Raw genomic sequence first — 17,667 nt, 5'->3', positions numbered from 1 at the left:
CTCATGAGACTCATTTTAGTAAATTCTATCTGCATAAATATACGCAAAATTTTGTCCAAAATATGACAAATCTACAGAAATTATAAACAAATGTGGACTCAAATTTTCACAGTTTTGGTACTTAGGTTTCAAAAGCTGTCCTTAATAATTTAGATACTGTTTTTTGAATGGAGCTGACCTGTTTTCAGAATGGCTGACATCCAAAAATTCCAATCTGTCAAATCATGCCATTTATGTAGAGGACCAGAAGTAATTAAAAATACTGAAAATTTGAGGCATTTCTTCTGGGACTAATTGCAACTCACAAGCCTCCTATTTTGATTCGTACTGAGCATTTTCTTCAACAGATTTCAACACACTGCTATCAAAATAAGCTTATGAGATTCAAGCTATGGTTGTGTCAAGGAATAAACCATACAGAAATTAATTTTTTAGTGTTAAGCAGAAAACTGGGGGGGTGTAAAAAATGCAGAAAGCTTAGAAATTTTTTGGTTACAAAGGAGAACACAAGTAAGGATTAAATTTGCACTCATTGATGAATAGTGGGATTAAGCTTTTTCTCTCTTCTCTATTTCCCCTTTTCTGTTTCTACTTGGTAGTATTTTCTTCATGTAGTTACTTCACTTTGCATATAAATTTTTAAGTTTATTCACAGAGACTTCTTCTTATACTGATTTGGTGCAACTGCATAGTTCATATCTGTAATCATTAGGCAAAAATTAGAAGCTTGTCCATATGACAAGAATGATTTATAAGAAAATTACCATGCTATACCTTAAAAAAATTAATGATCAGTCTAGAAAAATATTTTATTGACAAAGTAACCAGGCCTACCTTGTATATTCTTCTTGGAGCTTGTTTGGGTCACTTACAAAAAACTTAACTCTGAAGTTCAGACTGTGAGGAGATCCTCCTATGGTCAAGAAAAGTTATTTCTAATTAATCAGGGCACCCTGGAAAAACAGCATAATAACAATAGATGAATTGACGAAATACATACATTACTCACTTTTTAATTGTTTCCTGATAGGTTTGTTTGGATCCAACCACCTCTGGAAAGAGAAATTATAACACCAACTTCAGAAAAACAAAGAAGTACAAGTCATATCCTTATACATCATGAAACTCTTGCTATTCTATTACTTTTTACTTGGTCTTTTACCAAAATGCCTCACTGGCACCTGTTGTCCAGATATCTGTCTCTCACAGTGCTAATTCTCCGTTGACTTGCTTCTGTGATTGTCACAGGAGCCTGAGAGATGTTAGAACTCAACTATGCTATGCTTAACAACCTTCAGCTACTCTAAGGTGAACTACCTGTAGCAGTGAAGAGCTACAGGCAGGTTAATTTACCCAACTCAGAAGTTAGTTTGCTTAAACTACTTCCAGTACTTCTGACTCTGTATTTTGCAGATCTGACAGAGCCAGTGAATGATCCCGCTGGCTCCCAGATTCTCTTCAAATTGTCAGCCTAAGTGTCAGCACTGGTACATCACTAACTGGGATCTTGGAAACCAGGCTCAATACTCAGCCTACTGGATTTAAGGACTACAGAACAATTTTACCAAACAGTGCCCAATCTTGATCACCTCTACAGGAGAACACTGCTGTGTACAGACAGACCTTTATAAAAATCAACGCAGCAAATGTCAGATAAAAGTATGGCTCTCTGGAAAGCCCTGCAAGTTGTATAAACCACTGCCCACCAGCAACCCAGCAGTCTCTGCACAGATAAACATAGCTCAGTTAGCTCATAAGTCTATCTTTGGTACAAATACTGCTCAATTCCTCCTGCTGCCTTGCAAAGGAAGCCCACAAGCTTCAGGAAATCGTTCTATGGGCACAGTTCCTATGAAGTGACAGAGACCTAACACTGTACAGAATGCAACTCCCTCACATTTATCACAGGGATTTTTATTTTTTTCAGGTGAGGGAGGAAGAAGCAAACACACAGAGGTACCTGAGCTACCTGACACACACTATGGATCTGAAGCTAGGACTAAGTAATTTTATTCATTAGGAACTACAAATAATGATGAATAGATCCACATCCGTGTAGTAGTTGATTTAAGAGGAACCAAAGAGACAGTTTGATAAAGCTTTAAAAATGTGGCTATGTAAAAAAAGAAAACAAACCACCAAATCTTTATACTGGATCAATTAACTTTTAAGACTAAATGTAAAGGCTTAATAAAGGACTCTCCAGCCAGGGATACACAGGAATTTTATGTAAGAATCTTTCAAAACATGTTGAAAGATACTTGACTTTTACTGTGAGATTAATATTATACATTATATATTATATACTATTATACATACATTATACATTATATTATTAAAAAGATAAAGCTTCTGCAGTTTATGAAATCCACGTTTAGACACAATGCTGGAGGTTTCACACTCAATTAGCAAAACCCCCTTCTCCCCATCATCTTTACCTCCTGCTGTATTAACTATATTTTAGTAATATTCTCCTGTGTTATTTCATAAGTAACTAGGAGATTTGACAATCCAATAAGGTTTCTTTGTCCAAATGAACCAAGTGTAAATGGACATAAACTGAAATTAGTCAAACCCATAAATTCTTCAAGCTTACATGACTAATATTGGTAATATTTCTATTTAGCTCTGACACATTGTTTTCATGGCAACTAAGTATGTGCTGAAAAGACAAAATATTTAGAAGCCAAAAGAATACCAAACCTTTAAAGCATGTGCTTATATCAAACAGCTGTGAAGTCATTCTTTCAGACTAACTCTTAACCAGATCCTTCCATTACAGTGTTGTGTTCATCTGCTTCCAGACAGATAAACTAAAAAACAGAGAGCTTAGAGGTCTACGCTTTGGAAAGCCAGATAAATGAGAACTAGAACAGATTTCTGAATGTTGAGTAAAATGTTGAGTCATGATCAATTAAATACTTCTTAAACAAAGCTGAAAATAATTCAGCCTTTTCTTCAGCATGCCTATGTCTTTTCAGCCTGGAAACAAAGTTCAGAATAAAAATATTAAATGAGGCCAGCCTGCCAATGTCTTAAGAGAACTATTCACAAGTGAATGTGGATGACTTTTGACACACAAGTTGGGAGATAAATTTAGACCCCATCACTGTGCTGCACATATAGTAGGAATAAGGTAAAGAACTGTATTATAAGGAATAATACTTAGTTAAATTGCACTTTAAACCAAGTATTGAACATTTGATAACTATAAAAGAAAGTAGTCAAGAAGCATTCTTCAAGCAACATTAATCTCAGTGGTACTGCTGTAACTATTACAGTGAATGGTACAGCTGGACCTCTTTGTTTCTACTGGTGATTTACAAAGTCCCAGTTATACAGAATTCCCTTTCAATTAAAGCCCACAAAGTATTGTAAGCCCTGGTCAGAGAGTGGACTATATGAAGCACTATTAGAAGACCATGAGGTTTCTGAGCTAGAAACAGAAACATCATACAGGACAATCTAAAACCCACTCGTTATTTTTTAAGTCGTACTGACAAAAACAACAACAAAACAAAATTAAAACATATTTACTATTTCTGACAACAATCATGCAGTCTAGTAAACAGATAAAATAAAGCAAACAATATCCTTTTAAGGTATTATTTCATAAGCACAGATCTCAATATTTTACTCCAAATCTGTGACTATTCATATGTACTTTTATCACAACTACAGCAAGGTGATACTGACCCACTGAAATGACACAGTTGGGGAAGATGGCACAAAATTGCAATGGTTTCTATTTATTTCTCTTTAAATAACACAGTACAGTGATGACCATAATTATGATTTTTAAAATAGTACTTATAAAGCAGAGTCAACTTACAGGGTTATCAGTAGATTCATCAGCCAACTGTAAACCAAAGTAATCTCTCTCTGTCAAATCGAGATGCTTGAAGACTACATCCAATAGAACTTGGCCCTGATCATGTTTCTGTAGAGAACAAATACATACCTTTTTTTTAAATGAACAAATATATAACTGGACACAGAGACTTAGGCAGGTAGAGAACATATACATTCTTTCAGATGCGCTGTAACAGTCTAAATTTTAAATATCAAGAAGTGTATCCCAGGAGCACTATTTTTAAATGAGCTTCATCTCTCTTTTTGAAACATATGTAAGGAAATCATTTTTCTTCTCTGTCATTTTCTGACAGTAAGAATTTCTCACTTCTCAGCTAGCTACATGATTATTTCTGAAAGCCATTCATTAGCCAAATTTGATATTTAAAAGTAGTACTGAAAAACAAAAAAGAAAAAAGTTTAAGATTTAATAAAGAACTTGGTACAAGTAAGAGTCTTGTTTGGGTCACTGCATTCAAATGTACAGGTCTGTACAAGTTATTCCTCCTTATTTTATCTGAAAACCTATTCCTGACTCTAAATGAACCAGCACATCGAAAATGTTTCCAAAGTTTAATGGCACAGACAGCTGAAGCAGCCAAATATCTAATTGAGAAGCGTCATTTAAACACGTTCTCTCTAAAATACTACTTCACTCTAAATGAACTAATTCAAATAAAGTGGGTAATAGTAATATTGTTTTTCAGAGACAAGTGAACAAACTGATTTCTACTCCAGGGACAAATCTTACCCTCAAAATGATATAAAAAGAATCTGTAGTTAGTACCTAGCAATTTTTTGCCTAACCTGCAAATGCTGCCAACACAGTAACTGAAACACCAAGTGTGTCATTAGGACAGGACTCAATAAACGCATTTGGTGAAATCTGAAGGGAGTTTCCCAAAGAAGTTAAAGTGTCATAGCTCCTTGAAATACAAGAGACAAGTAAAATTCTGCAAGAACAACTGTCAAACAAAAAGAAATAAGAAAGCGATGATTGATACATTTTCCACACAGATTTTCTACTCCTCTGGCGCCCAAGCAGAGAAGCTTCTAATAATCTCCTAGGTGCCAAGTATTATTGATGCTGCAGTGGATTTGATACATCTCACCTTGTTTACTGTAGGCAGTAAGATATTTTTATAGTTTTAAAACAAAAAAAACTCCTGTTCTGCTCACAAATGACCTCACTTCACATAGAGATTATGTAACAGTTTACTTTTACAGCTGTTAAACAGAAGTACGTAACTAAAAGATCAAAATAAGAATTTGATATCCATATAAAAGAAAAATTTACAAATCTACAAGTCCATAGTCAGACATTTGTTAACATCTAAGAGCATCCTATGAAAACTAATTTTTTTGTTCAGCTGAAATTACGCTGAAGTTGAATAAACTGTCACTGGCAGTTATTTGGGGCTAAAAACTCCAAGAAGCTTGAAAATTTATTTCATAATAATTTTTTAAAAAAGTAGATAACAGTTATCCATAAATTATGCTTGAAATAATCCCAAGAGGACAATCATAATCACGACTCTGCACATTCAAGTTGAAATTACATAAGGCACATATTTCAGGTCTCATATAAATTTGGCTAAGTTGAAGCAATCTATGATTTGCTATATTTACTTTGTAAAAAAGATCTTATTTAAAAAAAAATGCTACAGAGAAAATTTCTTGATGTTTAACAAAATATAGAAGCACTACTGTTAAAAAGTTCACTACTGGAAAAATTTACTTTCCAAATTACTAAAAACAAACAAACAAAAAAATCAGATGTTAATGTAATAAATGTACAACAGCATAAATGCATAAGGCATTTTTACACACAATCCAAAAAACAGTCACTTTCATTTTTACTAAATTAGGAGTTTCTGCTATATTTTGAAATAAACCAGTCATCAGTACAGTTTTAACAGCAAATAAAACTAATTTTAAAATTACATAGCAACACTAATTGCCTCTTGGCATTTTTCCCATGTAGATTTAAATAAGAACTCAAACTGAGAACTTATGACGGTAACTACCAGAAAATGGGAGACGTTTGGAACCCAAGTTAGGCTCACAATTACCACAGCTGACATGTGACCTCTTGAAGTAAGTTGCAGATACCATCTCCGTAGCTTGTTTCCAATCTAATCCTGACAATGTGTACTGTTTCTTAAATATCTGAATAGATGTTTCCTAATGAAAAAGCTTAGAACTCGTGGATCAGTTTGAATTAAGAAACATAGAACATGGGTTCACGACCGCAAGGAAGGTATTTCTGCTGCAACTGAGCAGCAAATTTGGTAAGAGAAGACTAATTTCAACATGAAGCATTTGTTTGGATCAGAATGTTTTACTCTCAGTGCAAAATAAAGATAAGCATCTAGTAAAACCAGACCTCAGTTTAACCCATCTCTGATATTTATATAATGATGTTGCAGCTTGCCAAAGCAGGTGAAGGTCACAATCCTGCTTGTTGAGAAAGGTCCAAAATATTTGTAATACTATCACAACATTGAATAGCTGCTCCAAAATATAAAAAAATATGATAGCAAGTTTAAACGTTTGATTTTTTTTACACAAAAGCAAACCCAATTAATGTAGATGAGCATAACAAGAAACTTGCTTTGTTGCTAGAGATACAAAGTTAAACACTGTCATTTCCTTGTAAAACATGAAATAATGGAAACATATGAAAAATGGGAACTATCTATCACAAAACTGCAGTAGTTAGACACAAAAATATCAATATTTTTTCCAGACTGAAGTATTAAAAGGTTATATGTACCTATCAGTCATTACTGGAGGTAAAATGGCTCATAAATTTTGGCCTTTCAGGACAAATTTGACATAAACACTAGACATCAATACGTTAACTGCACTTTATGAACTATCTATCATCTAGTACCACTAGATACATACACACATTAATTTCTACTTGCAAAATGATTGTTACCTGTTCACAAACACCCATGTCTGAAAATTTAGACAAACACCTGCAACTACACAGGTTTAATGCCTGGTTACCAACTACTACCACCTTCTCACTCTGTATTTCTGATGTTCTGGTTTTGTCACTGGCCACATCAACTGCAAACATGAGATATCGCTGTAGTGTCAGCCCAAACAAATTGGGACTTGGGATGACAGAGGAATGGGATGATGGGTTTTTTCGTTTTTTTCTTTTTTTTGGTCAAAGAAAAAAGTGCAAGTAACTAAGTAATGCTCAAGATTAAATTATTGAAAACATTAACTTCTAAAATTACAGGGGGGGTGGTATGCGATCTTTGGGGGTATTTTTTTCTTGTTTTGTTTCGGTTATTTCACAGGTTTTCAGATTTTACTTCTGCTAGAGTGTAAGTTCACTAAGTTTGAAGAGCATTCTGGGATAATAAAGGCTCCAAACTGAAACATTTGTCCACGACCACTAATCTTGCTCACAGAACAACCCACCCTGTCTACCTTGACTTAGTTTTCCCTCAAGTTCAATGTGATCTCTGTATCCACATACTGGCTTTCAGGGACTACAAGTAAGTCATCCTGCATGGAAAATATATAATTTGAGGTATTTAAACAAGTAATTAAAACCAATTAAAGTAATTTGATCTTGAAGAAGCAGTTTTACGGTAATGCAAATCATCCTGATCACGTTATTAACTTGTCAGCCTCATTTCTCCCAGCCACGTGCTCTACTGAAGCCTGCTTTTCAGGATCGAAGCAGGATTTCTTCATTTGGGAAGCAGAGCATTTTATAGAAAGGATTTCTACTCTTCAAACATGTGCACAGGTTAGCTCCAACTGATTCTTCTGCCTGCAACCAATATAACCTTTGTCTGGCTACAGTCCACAGGGATTATTTGGTTTGATTTGTTATGCTCTATACAAGGTAAATTTTAGCACAAAGCTGCCTATTTTGCAGATCAATGGAAAGGGCTGGTTAAAATGTGAACTTAGAACATGTCACATATTATCAAGAGACACTGTCTGTGATCAGTACTTTGCTGCTGGAGAAGAAACAGCACTTGAGTACATTTTCACTAATGCAGCACTGCATACTCCAGATGATTAAGTTTTACAATCATTAGCATACAGAATACCTATAGCAATCATCAGGAGGAAAAAACACGCTAATTTATTTGATGTTATCTTTGTTCTTCTTATTTTGAAAACAATTCCATAAATATTTATTGCTAAGTACAGTGTCAACCGCAATAAAGTAAAACAAAGCTATAAAACCTGAAAACCTGTATGCCATGTAGGTTACATTTGCTACAGTTGAATACTTTATTACTCCCTATTTGTGAAAAAACAGATTGAGGCTAAGACATGAGATCAAAATATTCAGCACCAAGGAACTTTTTATTCCCGAGACTCAGTTTTAATAGACAAACTTGCAGACTGATCTGTATAAGCAGTAATGCGTGATCCATGCAACTAAAATATTTAGCACACTAGGGAGGTGGTGAGAACATATTACATAAATTTTTCTTGGGAGAGACAGAATAGACATTTGAGTATTTATACCTGGTGATTCTGCTCTAGAGAGGCACTAGCATTCTCTAAAAACATACAGCTTTTGAACAGCGAGGTCAAAAAGAAGCACAATCTCCCATACCTATTGTACAACAATTATTCCTTACGTTACCCAATTCTTATAAACAAACAAAAAACTATGAGACAGATACCTTAATGGAGAACTTATGCACCTAAAAGCAAAGACGAGAACATTTACAATTTCTTATGTGCTTCTAATGCATTGTATCAAACTACATTTTCCACATAATGCTTTTTGGGAAGCAGTATAGACTGGGAAACTGTTAGCAAGGATGAGAAGAGTGAAAAGGGATATAGGAAAAATTATCCCAGAAGGAAAATAGGCCTTGATGTTGACAAAGTCTTTGGGCATCCCTCCCCCAGCTCCATCATTCAAAATTCCCACATTTTACTACTCAGAAGTCCTGAAAAGTTAAATATTTTCTGAATGAACTACAAAAATGTCTCAAGAGAACATCCTAAACTCTTCTATCCTGATTGAAATATCTAAACCAAATAACCACCTGACCTACCTCTAAACCTTAAGTACTTGACAATGGATCCTTGCAAGTTTTTGCTAGATAACAGATTTCACTTCTCTGATAGGCAGCTATAGGCTGCACAGGCTCTAACCACTGATTACAGAATAGAGAAATGCAATCTCTCTCACCAATCTTCCCTAAAACATTCAAATGTATCAATATCCTTCCTGAACACTGAATATCAGAATTCAATATAATTACTGAGCACCAGAACTTCTTCAAATAGTCTGAATTAAACGTATCCCCATAGATTTGACAACTGCTTCAGTTTCTCCTTCATTTCCCATTTGAAGTCCCACAGCCTTGTATGATATTGAGCTACTCCTTCACTCCACTTGCTGAGGTTTTCTCTTGAAAAATTTCAGTAATCATGCCACCTGTAACTTTCACCATCACATTATTTAACCTTTCTCCATATAAGTCATCAATTCTATATCTTACAAAGTAAAAGCAGAGTTCTACTGTCCCAGGACAACCCTACAGCTTCTTTCCTCTTAAGTTCTGGTTCTTCTCATACAAAGATCCCTTTAAATGCTTTAATGTTTTCTTGTGAGGTCCTTGCCTATTTTTGAAAGCAAGGGTTGTGCTTGTGGGAACATACACACAAAACCATGAACATTTTCATTTTAACCCCTTATCAAGGATTACAGATTAGAAAATGTTAAGAATAACATATTTTAAATTCCAGGTTCATATATAAAAGTTATTAATTTTTTTCATTCACAGTCCTCAGTATTCAGCAACCAGCTTTGTATTTGCTTTCCTGCCATTCTCACCAGTGTAACAGAAGGTGGTGAGCTTAAGTGAGGGAAATCAGAGAACAAGAATGTTAACTGAGAAAAGCAAAAAGCAGGGAAATACTTTAAGATGACAGCTGTGACCAAATATAACCAAACAGATGATTGAACACAGTCAGCTTACCATTATATCTTATTCATGCTCAAAACGCAAAAACCAGAACCCAGCAGAACAAAAGCTTTTCTTTCAACTCAATGTCAATACTGTCCTCCATTTCCACTAGACAACTTTAATCCATAAAGAAAACTACTAGAAATAAATTATGCTCTGTGTATTGGATTTTGAAATGATGATGGTGCCAGAATGACTAAGTTTACAGTAACACAGCATGCACATGTACAAGCACGTCTGCCTGAACACAACCTGCCCTTCTCTCCTATACCTAATACAGGAAGTTAAACTCTAGCCATACAAATCCAGCAAAGGAAAGCAGGCCTGGGATATTGATTTGCAGTAAGCCAATTACTTACATTAACTCTGAAAGCTTGTACAGTGTTATCCAGGAGAAGAACGTTGCAGACCACCTCCGTATGCTGCCTGTCCCGTGCCAGCTCAGACGCTCGTACATTGTAGGTTCTGCCAGCAGGCAATCGGAAACGTGCGGTCATTACTGTCCACACAGGGTCTGCAGGCAAAACAAACACAACATTTGGAAAGATCAAAAAAATGCAAATGCAAGAGTGTCATACTTCAGAGAAAGGTGAACAAACAGCAAGTCCATTATTTAAAAACTCTATTACAGACAAAAGAAGAATGAATACTAAATTCATCGTAGCCAATAACGAAGCAATGTCTTCCAAGTTACAATACAACCTTATACTAAAATACTCAGTCCTTTACTTTCTGTCCATTGTCCACGCCCTCTCTATTTTAAGGTTGTTTTGTAGTTTTGCTGTTTTTTTGGGGTTGGGTTGGTTTTTTTTAAAGATTCAGAACAGCATTTTCAATTCAAAAGGCACCGTAATTGTTGGGCATCGTGGCTACTAGGTCCCAGTGTTAGATGCAATTAAGTAACTAATTTCAGTGCAACTCAGCAAAAAGAAATATGCTTACAATAAAAAGCTTTATAGAGAAAAAGCACAGAGAAAAGAAAGCAGCAAATACACAAGACTTTGATGCATTATTCTGCAAGGCCTGTGCATTCACAGTGTAATCATTAGACATAGAATGCAGAGTCGTAACAAAAACATTAGCATTGTTTCTTCCCCCTTTCTTTATAAATTACAACATGAATAGTTTAAGATTCATCAAACCACTGAATCTTCTGCCTATGTCAATTTGTCAGTTTGAGAGCACAAACAATTCTTATTCTCTAAGTAAGGAACTGTGACGGTCACTAGTCCACACCCTGCACTGAGCGCCGATAAATGAAATGCAAGAACTGACTCTCACTTTTCAAATCTAAGATTCTGATGATTATCATCCAGCCCTGGACTAGCAAAGTACTCATGTCCCCACCTGACGCTATTAGCCCTGTCCAACGATACCAGCTACTTTCTCAAGTACCTCACAGGATCAGGGCCTGTGATTCACCTAATTACACAGTCAGCAAACTATTTCCACATCCTTTGACAAGGGCACAAGCAAATGAAGTTTCATAACTTAAGCAGAGAACATACTGAGACATAAAATTAAAATATATAGAAGAGTAGTAAAAGAAAACAGGTATTCTCAAAACCGAATATAAAACAATTGATTTTTCCTTATTCTGTATAAAATTATGAAGACTTCAAAAACATTTACATTTGGGGGGGTGGGGTGTATCACGATAAAAAAAAACAAAGGAGAATTTAGCAGAGGACAGCAAATATTCCAGCAGTGATTAGAGAGCTTGTATGGATTGTAAGAGGTACCTGTGCTCCAATATACACAAATGAATAGGGGTAAGAAGTGAAAGATCAGTCCCCTCCTAAATGGTTGATAATTTCAATACATAGGCTCTCATGGGAAAGCGATCCAAACTGGAACTTGGCAGTTTAACCATCTTTCCACTGTACAGCCTGAGCAACTGCCCTAAAAATCCCTGAGGTAATTTGCTTTTCTAAATCACATCTTCTGCTCTTTAAGCATGACCACACACCTCAGACATAAAAAAATCTTCTTGATGATAATCCATCCTTGCAAAATGTTTCAGTTTTGACTTAACCAGCATTTTCAGATTAATAAGTACTTGCTTCCTTACCAGACAGCTTTTTTATTTTGGAAACTCAGTCACTCTGGCTTCAGAACTGCAATGCTGTATTCATGCAGAATTACAGCAAGTTTATTTTTGTTTTGCTAAACCAACATGACAAACTGAAGGACACAGGCAACAGATAAACCCACCAGCTGCTAATTCCTCTTAATGATAAATTAATGAAAAATCATGTCGCAAACATTGAAACTCTCAAGTAAAGCTACGAACAAAGTACAGGTCTGACAGCTCCTCATGGAGAGGCTGCTTCTGCTATGCCTTCTACAGCTCTCAAAAGTAAAAAGCAGGAGAAAACCTTTAACAGAGAAGAGGAACTGAACCTCTATACCAGTGACCTGAGCCAACAAGGTGACGATTCACAAACAGTATTTTGTCACATAGACACAATCTCAAGGCCAATTGCCCTACTAGTCAGAATAGCATAAAGATTGGCATCTCCATCAGTGCACCTACACAACCGATAAGGACAGCCAGGACTTTAGGATGGTATTTGCCTGTGAGCTAAATCAAAGAAGGTTTCAGAAAAGCATGCCATTTGATTAAAAACAGTTTCTCCATACCACAGAAATAACCCTTTGACAGGCATATTTTACAAGGATTTAAAAAAGTAACAAATCAACCAAGAAACAGTAAGGGTTATCTTCAGAGCCCTTTTCCACAAATACAAACACCAGTGCACAAAGTGGGACTGTTTAGCTCCAAATAAGTACTGCAGTCTTCACAAATCCATTTGGTAGGGAGCTAGGTGAGTCTAACTCAACAATCTACAATTTTGCAGAAGAAGGGAAAAAAAGACTTGCTAAAGGCCAAAAACCATCATGCTTTAAGGGAAGAAAAAGGCATGTCTCGCCTTTTGCCCTTTCTTTCCTCTATATTTGTCTTATTTGCTGACCAAGACAAGACCAACAGTATTTCTTCCTTCTTCATCGCTACCTTACAGTAGACAGAAAACTTCTGGGTTTCAAACACAGCAACAAACCCATAAGAGTGAGCAAGGAGAAAATCTGCCCTCAGTGACCCTCTAAATCCTTTAACACCAAGCAACCTTTCGCTCTGTTCCTTTGACAGACCAAACCTGCAGATCTATCTGTGCTTTAACATAGATCATCTTTGTTCCCACCAAACAAAAACCAGCAAATAGTCACAGAGAGCGATTTGGGTGTTTCTCAATGCACACAAATGAAATGATCAAATTCAAGAAAGAAGGCACTGTATTATAAGTTTGCTATGGAAACAGGACCACCTATACTGGGTCAGAACAACAGTTCATCAAGCTTCCAGACTGGAAGGGCAACACTTTCTCTGTTCTCTTTAAGGAAGAAAGAAACAAATAGGACACACATTTCTCTCATGCTGTTTCACAGTCCAGAGTTTAGCATCTTCCTGGTGTGAAGCTCATATTCCCATCATGCTGGACATCAGTCATTCATGAATGTTTTCTTCACAGATTTATGAAACCATGTTTTGTACTTTCAGATTAGGCAGTGAAAAATTATATTCCCTGTCTCACATAAAATACATAGTAGCTTGAACCACCACCTCATAGCAGACAAGTTTCTTGCATGAAACTAAGAGACTTTTGCAACTAGGGAACATAGTTTTACAGCTAAGTACAATGACTGAAATCCTGAAATACTTCTACAAAATGGAAATATATCAGTCATTAACATAATAGAGAGGAAGGTGACAATAGAATGACTACTTTTCTGCAAACCACATTCAAAGTTATTCTTTCCACATGTCAGAAAAGAAACTATGGAAGCATGTAGGGAATAAGCTAAAAAGCCTTCACTATGACATGCTCTCAAAAATACTCCTCCTTCTAAGATCTGCCAGGGCTATTACATGTAACTGCTTTGTGGCCAATCCTGCACACACAACCTGTATTTAAATCTCTATCAGCACACGTCCATTTTACAAAAAGGACGCAGTTGCTACGTACAGACAGACCCTGCAATTAGTGGACTTACTCTGATACATTTGTTTTACAAAATAATTGGCCCCAAATTGTATCCATATCATCTTTACTACTCCTTTCTTCCAGACATAAATGCACCAAGAACACAGACAGTATAATTTCTCCTGACCACATATTGCAAATCTTGCTACACATTTTGAAAACTTACTAACAACATAGTAGGATGGCTAACTATTGCTTATAAGGTTATCTGATTTCCCAACACATATTGATATTTAAAATGACAAAAACTGATAAAAATTCAGCTACACTGGTTGCATACTTCTGCAACAAAAATACGTTATAGCTGAAGTTAGTATGGAACAAAAAGAGGACTTATTTAAGCTCCAAAGTAAAATCTGCATCCCCAAAAGAAGTAAGAGTAAAGACAAAAGCTGAGATTCAACCAAAATAAAAGTTTGAGAACAACTGGTTTAAACATCAGGTTAACTTCAGCAAGGTACTACCATGTGTGCACATCCATGTCATAGGCAGTGCCATGGCCACTTACTCTACATTATTTTTATACATGCAAGTATGTTATATAAACTGGGCTCAGATTAATCTTCACATATGAAGAAGGTTTCTGCTAATAATTTTTCAGTGTCTTCTGCTGAGCATGTGATATTTAGATACATGAATTAACAATCCAAAGCACGTGCTGCTCCAGCAACTGGAGAAGGACAGAACTTGTGCAATGAAGCTCCACTCACCTCTCAGATCTGTGGAGGGAGTAAGTTGTACATTTTCTGCCTGAGCTCAGGTTTCAAGTGATGAAGCAATTCAAGGGAGTGTTCCCTATCAAAGGGCAGAACATTCCTGCAATACTGGCTTGGTTAGGGCACTGAAGAGCATATAGAAGCTTCAAGTGAATTTTCGGCATCCTTTATTCTTTTATGTAAATGTCTACAGTAAAATGACAATTTGCTTCGGCTTACAATAAACTAACCAATTTTAAGCAGCTTAATAAATAAGCAGTTGGTTAAGCATGTAATTAACTGAAATTTAATTTATCCAGGAGTGCAACCACTTTGCTGACTTGATGCAAACTGTCTTTAAAAGAACTTTTCATTACTGTATAGAAAAGCAACCACCTTAACACACTGCCCTATGCACATGTGCATGACAGGACAAGAGAAATTTAATTTTTCATGGCTTCTCTGAAGCAGATAAGAAGTTAATGCACTGTCAGATTTCCATTTGTTCATAAGCTCGTATTTTACCAACCCAGAAGGCACATATTTCCACCTTGGCCCACCTGTTCATTTGGGGACAACACATTACATGAATTTGCTACAAGAGGTGGAAAAGTAGGCCAGACTCATAGAAGACTTTACCACATGGTGCAGTTTGAATACATTCAGTAAAATGTAGACCCCATTTTTACTAAAATTACCCAGACAATCTAATTATGAGGAAAAAAAATTCTATTAAAAATACAAAGACAATTTTTAAGGTTTAAACAGAGTAATACAACAAACTGTACTTCAAACCAACACTGAGTTATATCTAGAGCCCATCTTCATACACGTTTATTGAAAAAATGTTAGTGAAACTACATTAAATGTTTTAATCCAACTAGTCAGAAAATGCTAAACGTTAGTTGACTGTGTACTATTTGAGGGAATTCCACATCAGTCCAACACAAAAGCTCAATTTTTTTTTTTCTTTCAAAAATCTGTTTTGAAAGCTTTTCAGCAATTCTGATTATTCCACAGCTTCAGGACATTCCTTAAAAATAAAACCAGAGTAGAAATACATTTTCATTTAAGTGAATCGACCCATGCACTACAATCCTGAACTCGATCCAACAATTCATACTTCATTCATTTCTTCCTGCTTTCTGCTCACCAAACAATGGAAAGTATCCATCAATCTTTAAAGCTGATATGTAAACATTGGTTCATTTCACTTTGCAGTCACCAGGTGCAAAGGTTTCAGCAAGACTTCTAGTCAGACAACACCATCATTATTGATTCTGGGCTCTATCAAAAGTTTCTGTTTAATTTCTAAATTTATTATCTTTAATATATAAATTAATCAAATTAATTCTGCTTAAGGAAAACAATATACTCCTGAAAAGTTATTATACAGCCACTTATTAAACTTTTCCTAAAACTTCACTGGAAAAGAGGGATATCACATTTTTGCTGTTGATGAATGGAAACAGTTACTGTGACTGTGCAATGTAACTACAAGCACGAGTCCTTCAGTGCTACTACATTCCCAGACAGTTGTCAAAAGAGAGAACTGGATACAAGGAGACATGGGCTTTGGAAGTCAGGAAGGTAAAGTTCCAAAACCTCAGCAACTTCTCTTCACTGGTGGGTAACCAGACTGTGCTCTCTTTAGCCCCAGTATCTGCAGAGGGCTGGCAGCTCCAAACTCTGCTGATCTCTTTGTTACAGCCTGGCCCTGAGCAGCCTCCTGACTTCCTACGTGAAAATGTTGCACAAGCTCACCTGATTTCCAGCTGCTTCTACACGTTCCTCCAAGACCTCTATTACCAGCAGACACTCTGAGATGCTTGATTAAATTCTTCATAGATGCCAGAAGCATAGAACAGCAAACAAAATTCCTATCTGCAAGTACTTCACTTTTGAAAGCAATAAAGAACAACATACTCATATGCCCCTCAAAACATCCATCATCTCACCTGTACTTTAATGAATGAGCTACTCTTACATCCTCCTTTTCTACATCCTCAATCAACCACATGAAGAGCCAAATCTAACACAAGTGTTCATTCTTAAAGTATATCTGATGGTTTCTGAAAATTTTGGGCCCTAACTTCAACAGCTGAGAGAAAAGAAACTCAATTTAGCCTCTCTCCTCCACCATCAGCCTCTCCTATACACATGCCAGTAGCAGAGAATTAATTTAATATTCTAGCTGCTTGGATAAGTTTCTAAGATTGTTAATTCATCTCATTTTATGAACATGGGATTTCATGGGGTTTGGCTGTGGATATCAGTACAGGCTTGATGCCTAAATTAATAAGTACTCTCAGTTAAACAAATTACTTGAGGACTTCTTTTTAAATTAAGACCTCCTTGGATAATGCTTTTTATTGACTTCTTTGGAAAGGGGTTTCAAATTTGAACAACTGCTGTGTGATATCAAACAAGATTTTCACTGTTATAATCACATAATTACTAAAAGAGACAAAGGTTAAAGATAAAACACCTTGCTCTGTCACTCCCAGAATCTCATACTTTCTAACATAAGAATAATAATTAATGAGTGTTCAGTCCTTCTACACAGGATAGTGGTGAATTTGTTAGAGACACCTGGAGGCTGTATAGCAGAACACAGCAAATTAGTGAGATAGTACTGCAGCAAGCTACTATTTCATCTAAAAAATAAACTATTTTGACAATTTGACAATTTCCTCCCTTGCTCCTCCCTGACCCCAAGAATAAGGGCTAACAGAGAAGCCTATAATAAGTGAAACTTCTTTCTAATTAAATGTCAATACTCATTATGCTTGAACTGCATGCAGCATGCTCACAAAAAAAGCCTCTCAAATTCAGCTGCTCCCTTTCGCTGCTTTGGGTCAGAAGTAGGACAGTGCAGGAAGACTGGGATCTTTGCTTCACTCCTGCACTCAGCATTTCAGGAAACACAAAACAGCAACATGAAATTCATTAGTTTGAGATCACAATACCTACTGGCACACTTTAGAAGCAATATTAATAAAAAAAATAAGAGTCCTTAGAAACCACACCATCAACACTGCCAATTATTTTGAACCTCAAACCTTTATGTCCTCCCTTTCTATGCTCAGTCATGTTTCATGTGGA

The 17,667-nt window shown here is 36.0% G+C and overlaps 1 protein-coding gene across 3 annotated transcripts in view; it reads right to left on the bottom strand.

Annotated features, from left to right (window-relative positions):
• The window catches only part of PTPN4 (protein tyrosine phosphatase non-receptor type 4), a 112,165-nt gene that overhangs the window by 60,250 nt on the left and 34,248 nt on the right, over positions 1–17,667 (bottom strand). For all 3 annotated transcript variants that reach the window (XR_010431999.1, XM_064661320.1, XM_064661319.1), the window contains exons 2-5: positions 10,184–10,338; positions 3,833–3,940; positions 1,010–1,052; positions 835–913 (exon numbers count right to left, since the gene is read on the bottom strand). Coding sequence is in view for 2 of the 3 variants with exons in the window: in XM_064661320.1 (XP_064517390.1) it covers positions 835–913; positions 1,010–1,052; positions 3,833–3,940; positions 10,184–10,338 (385 nt within the window). In the remaining variant the exon portion in view is untranslated. The remainder of the gene's footprint in view (positions 1–834; positions 914–1,009; positions 1,053–3,832; positions 3,941–10,183; positions 10,339–17,667) is intronic.

Source organism: Pseudopipra pipra, chromosome 7 (assembly GCF_036250125.1).
Source record: "Pseudopipra pipra isolate bDixPip1 chromosome 7, bDixPip1.hap1, whole genome shotgun sequence".
Taxonomy (NCBI): Eukaryota; Metazoa; Chordata; class Aves; order Passeriformes; family Pipridae; genus Pseudopipra; species Pseudopipra pipra.
The sequence above is the reverse complement of the archived record's forward strand: the minus strand, read 5'-3'. Positions and strand labels throughout refer to the sequence as shown.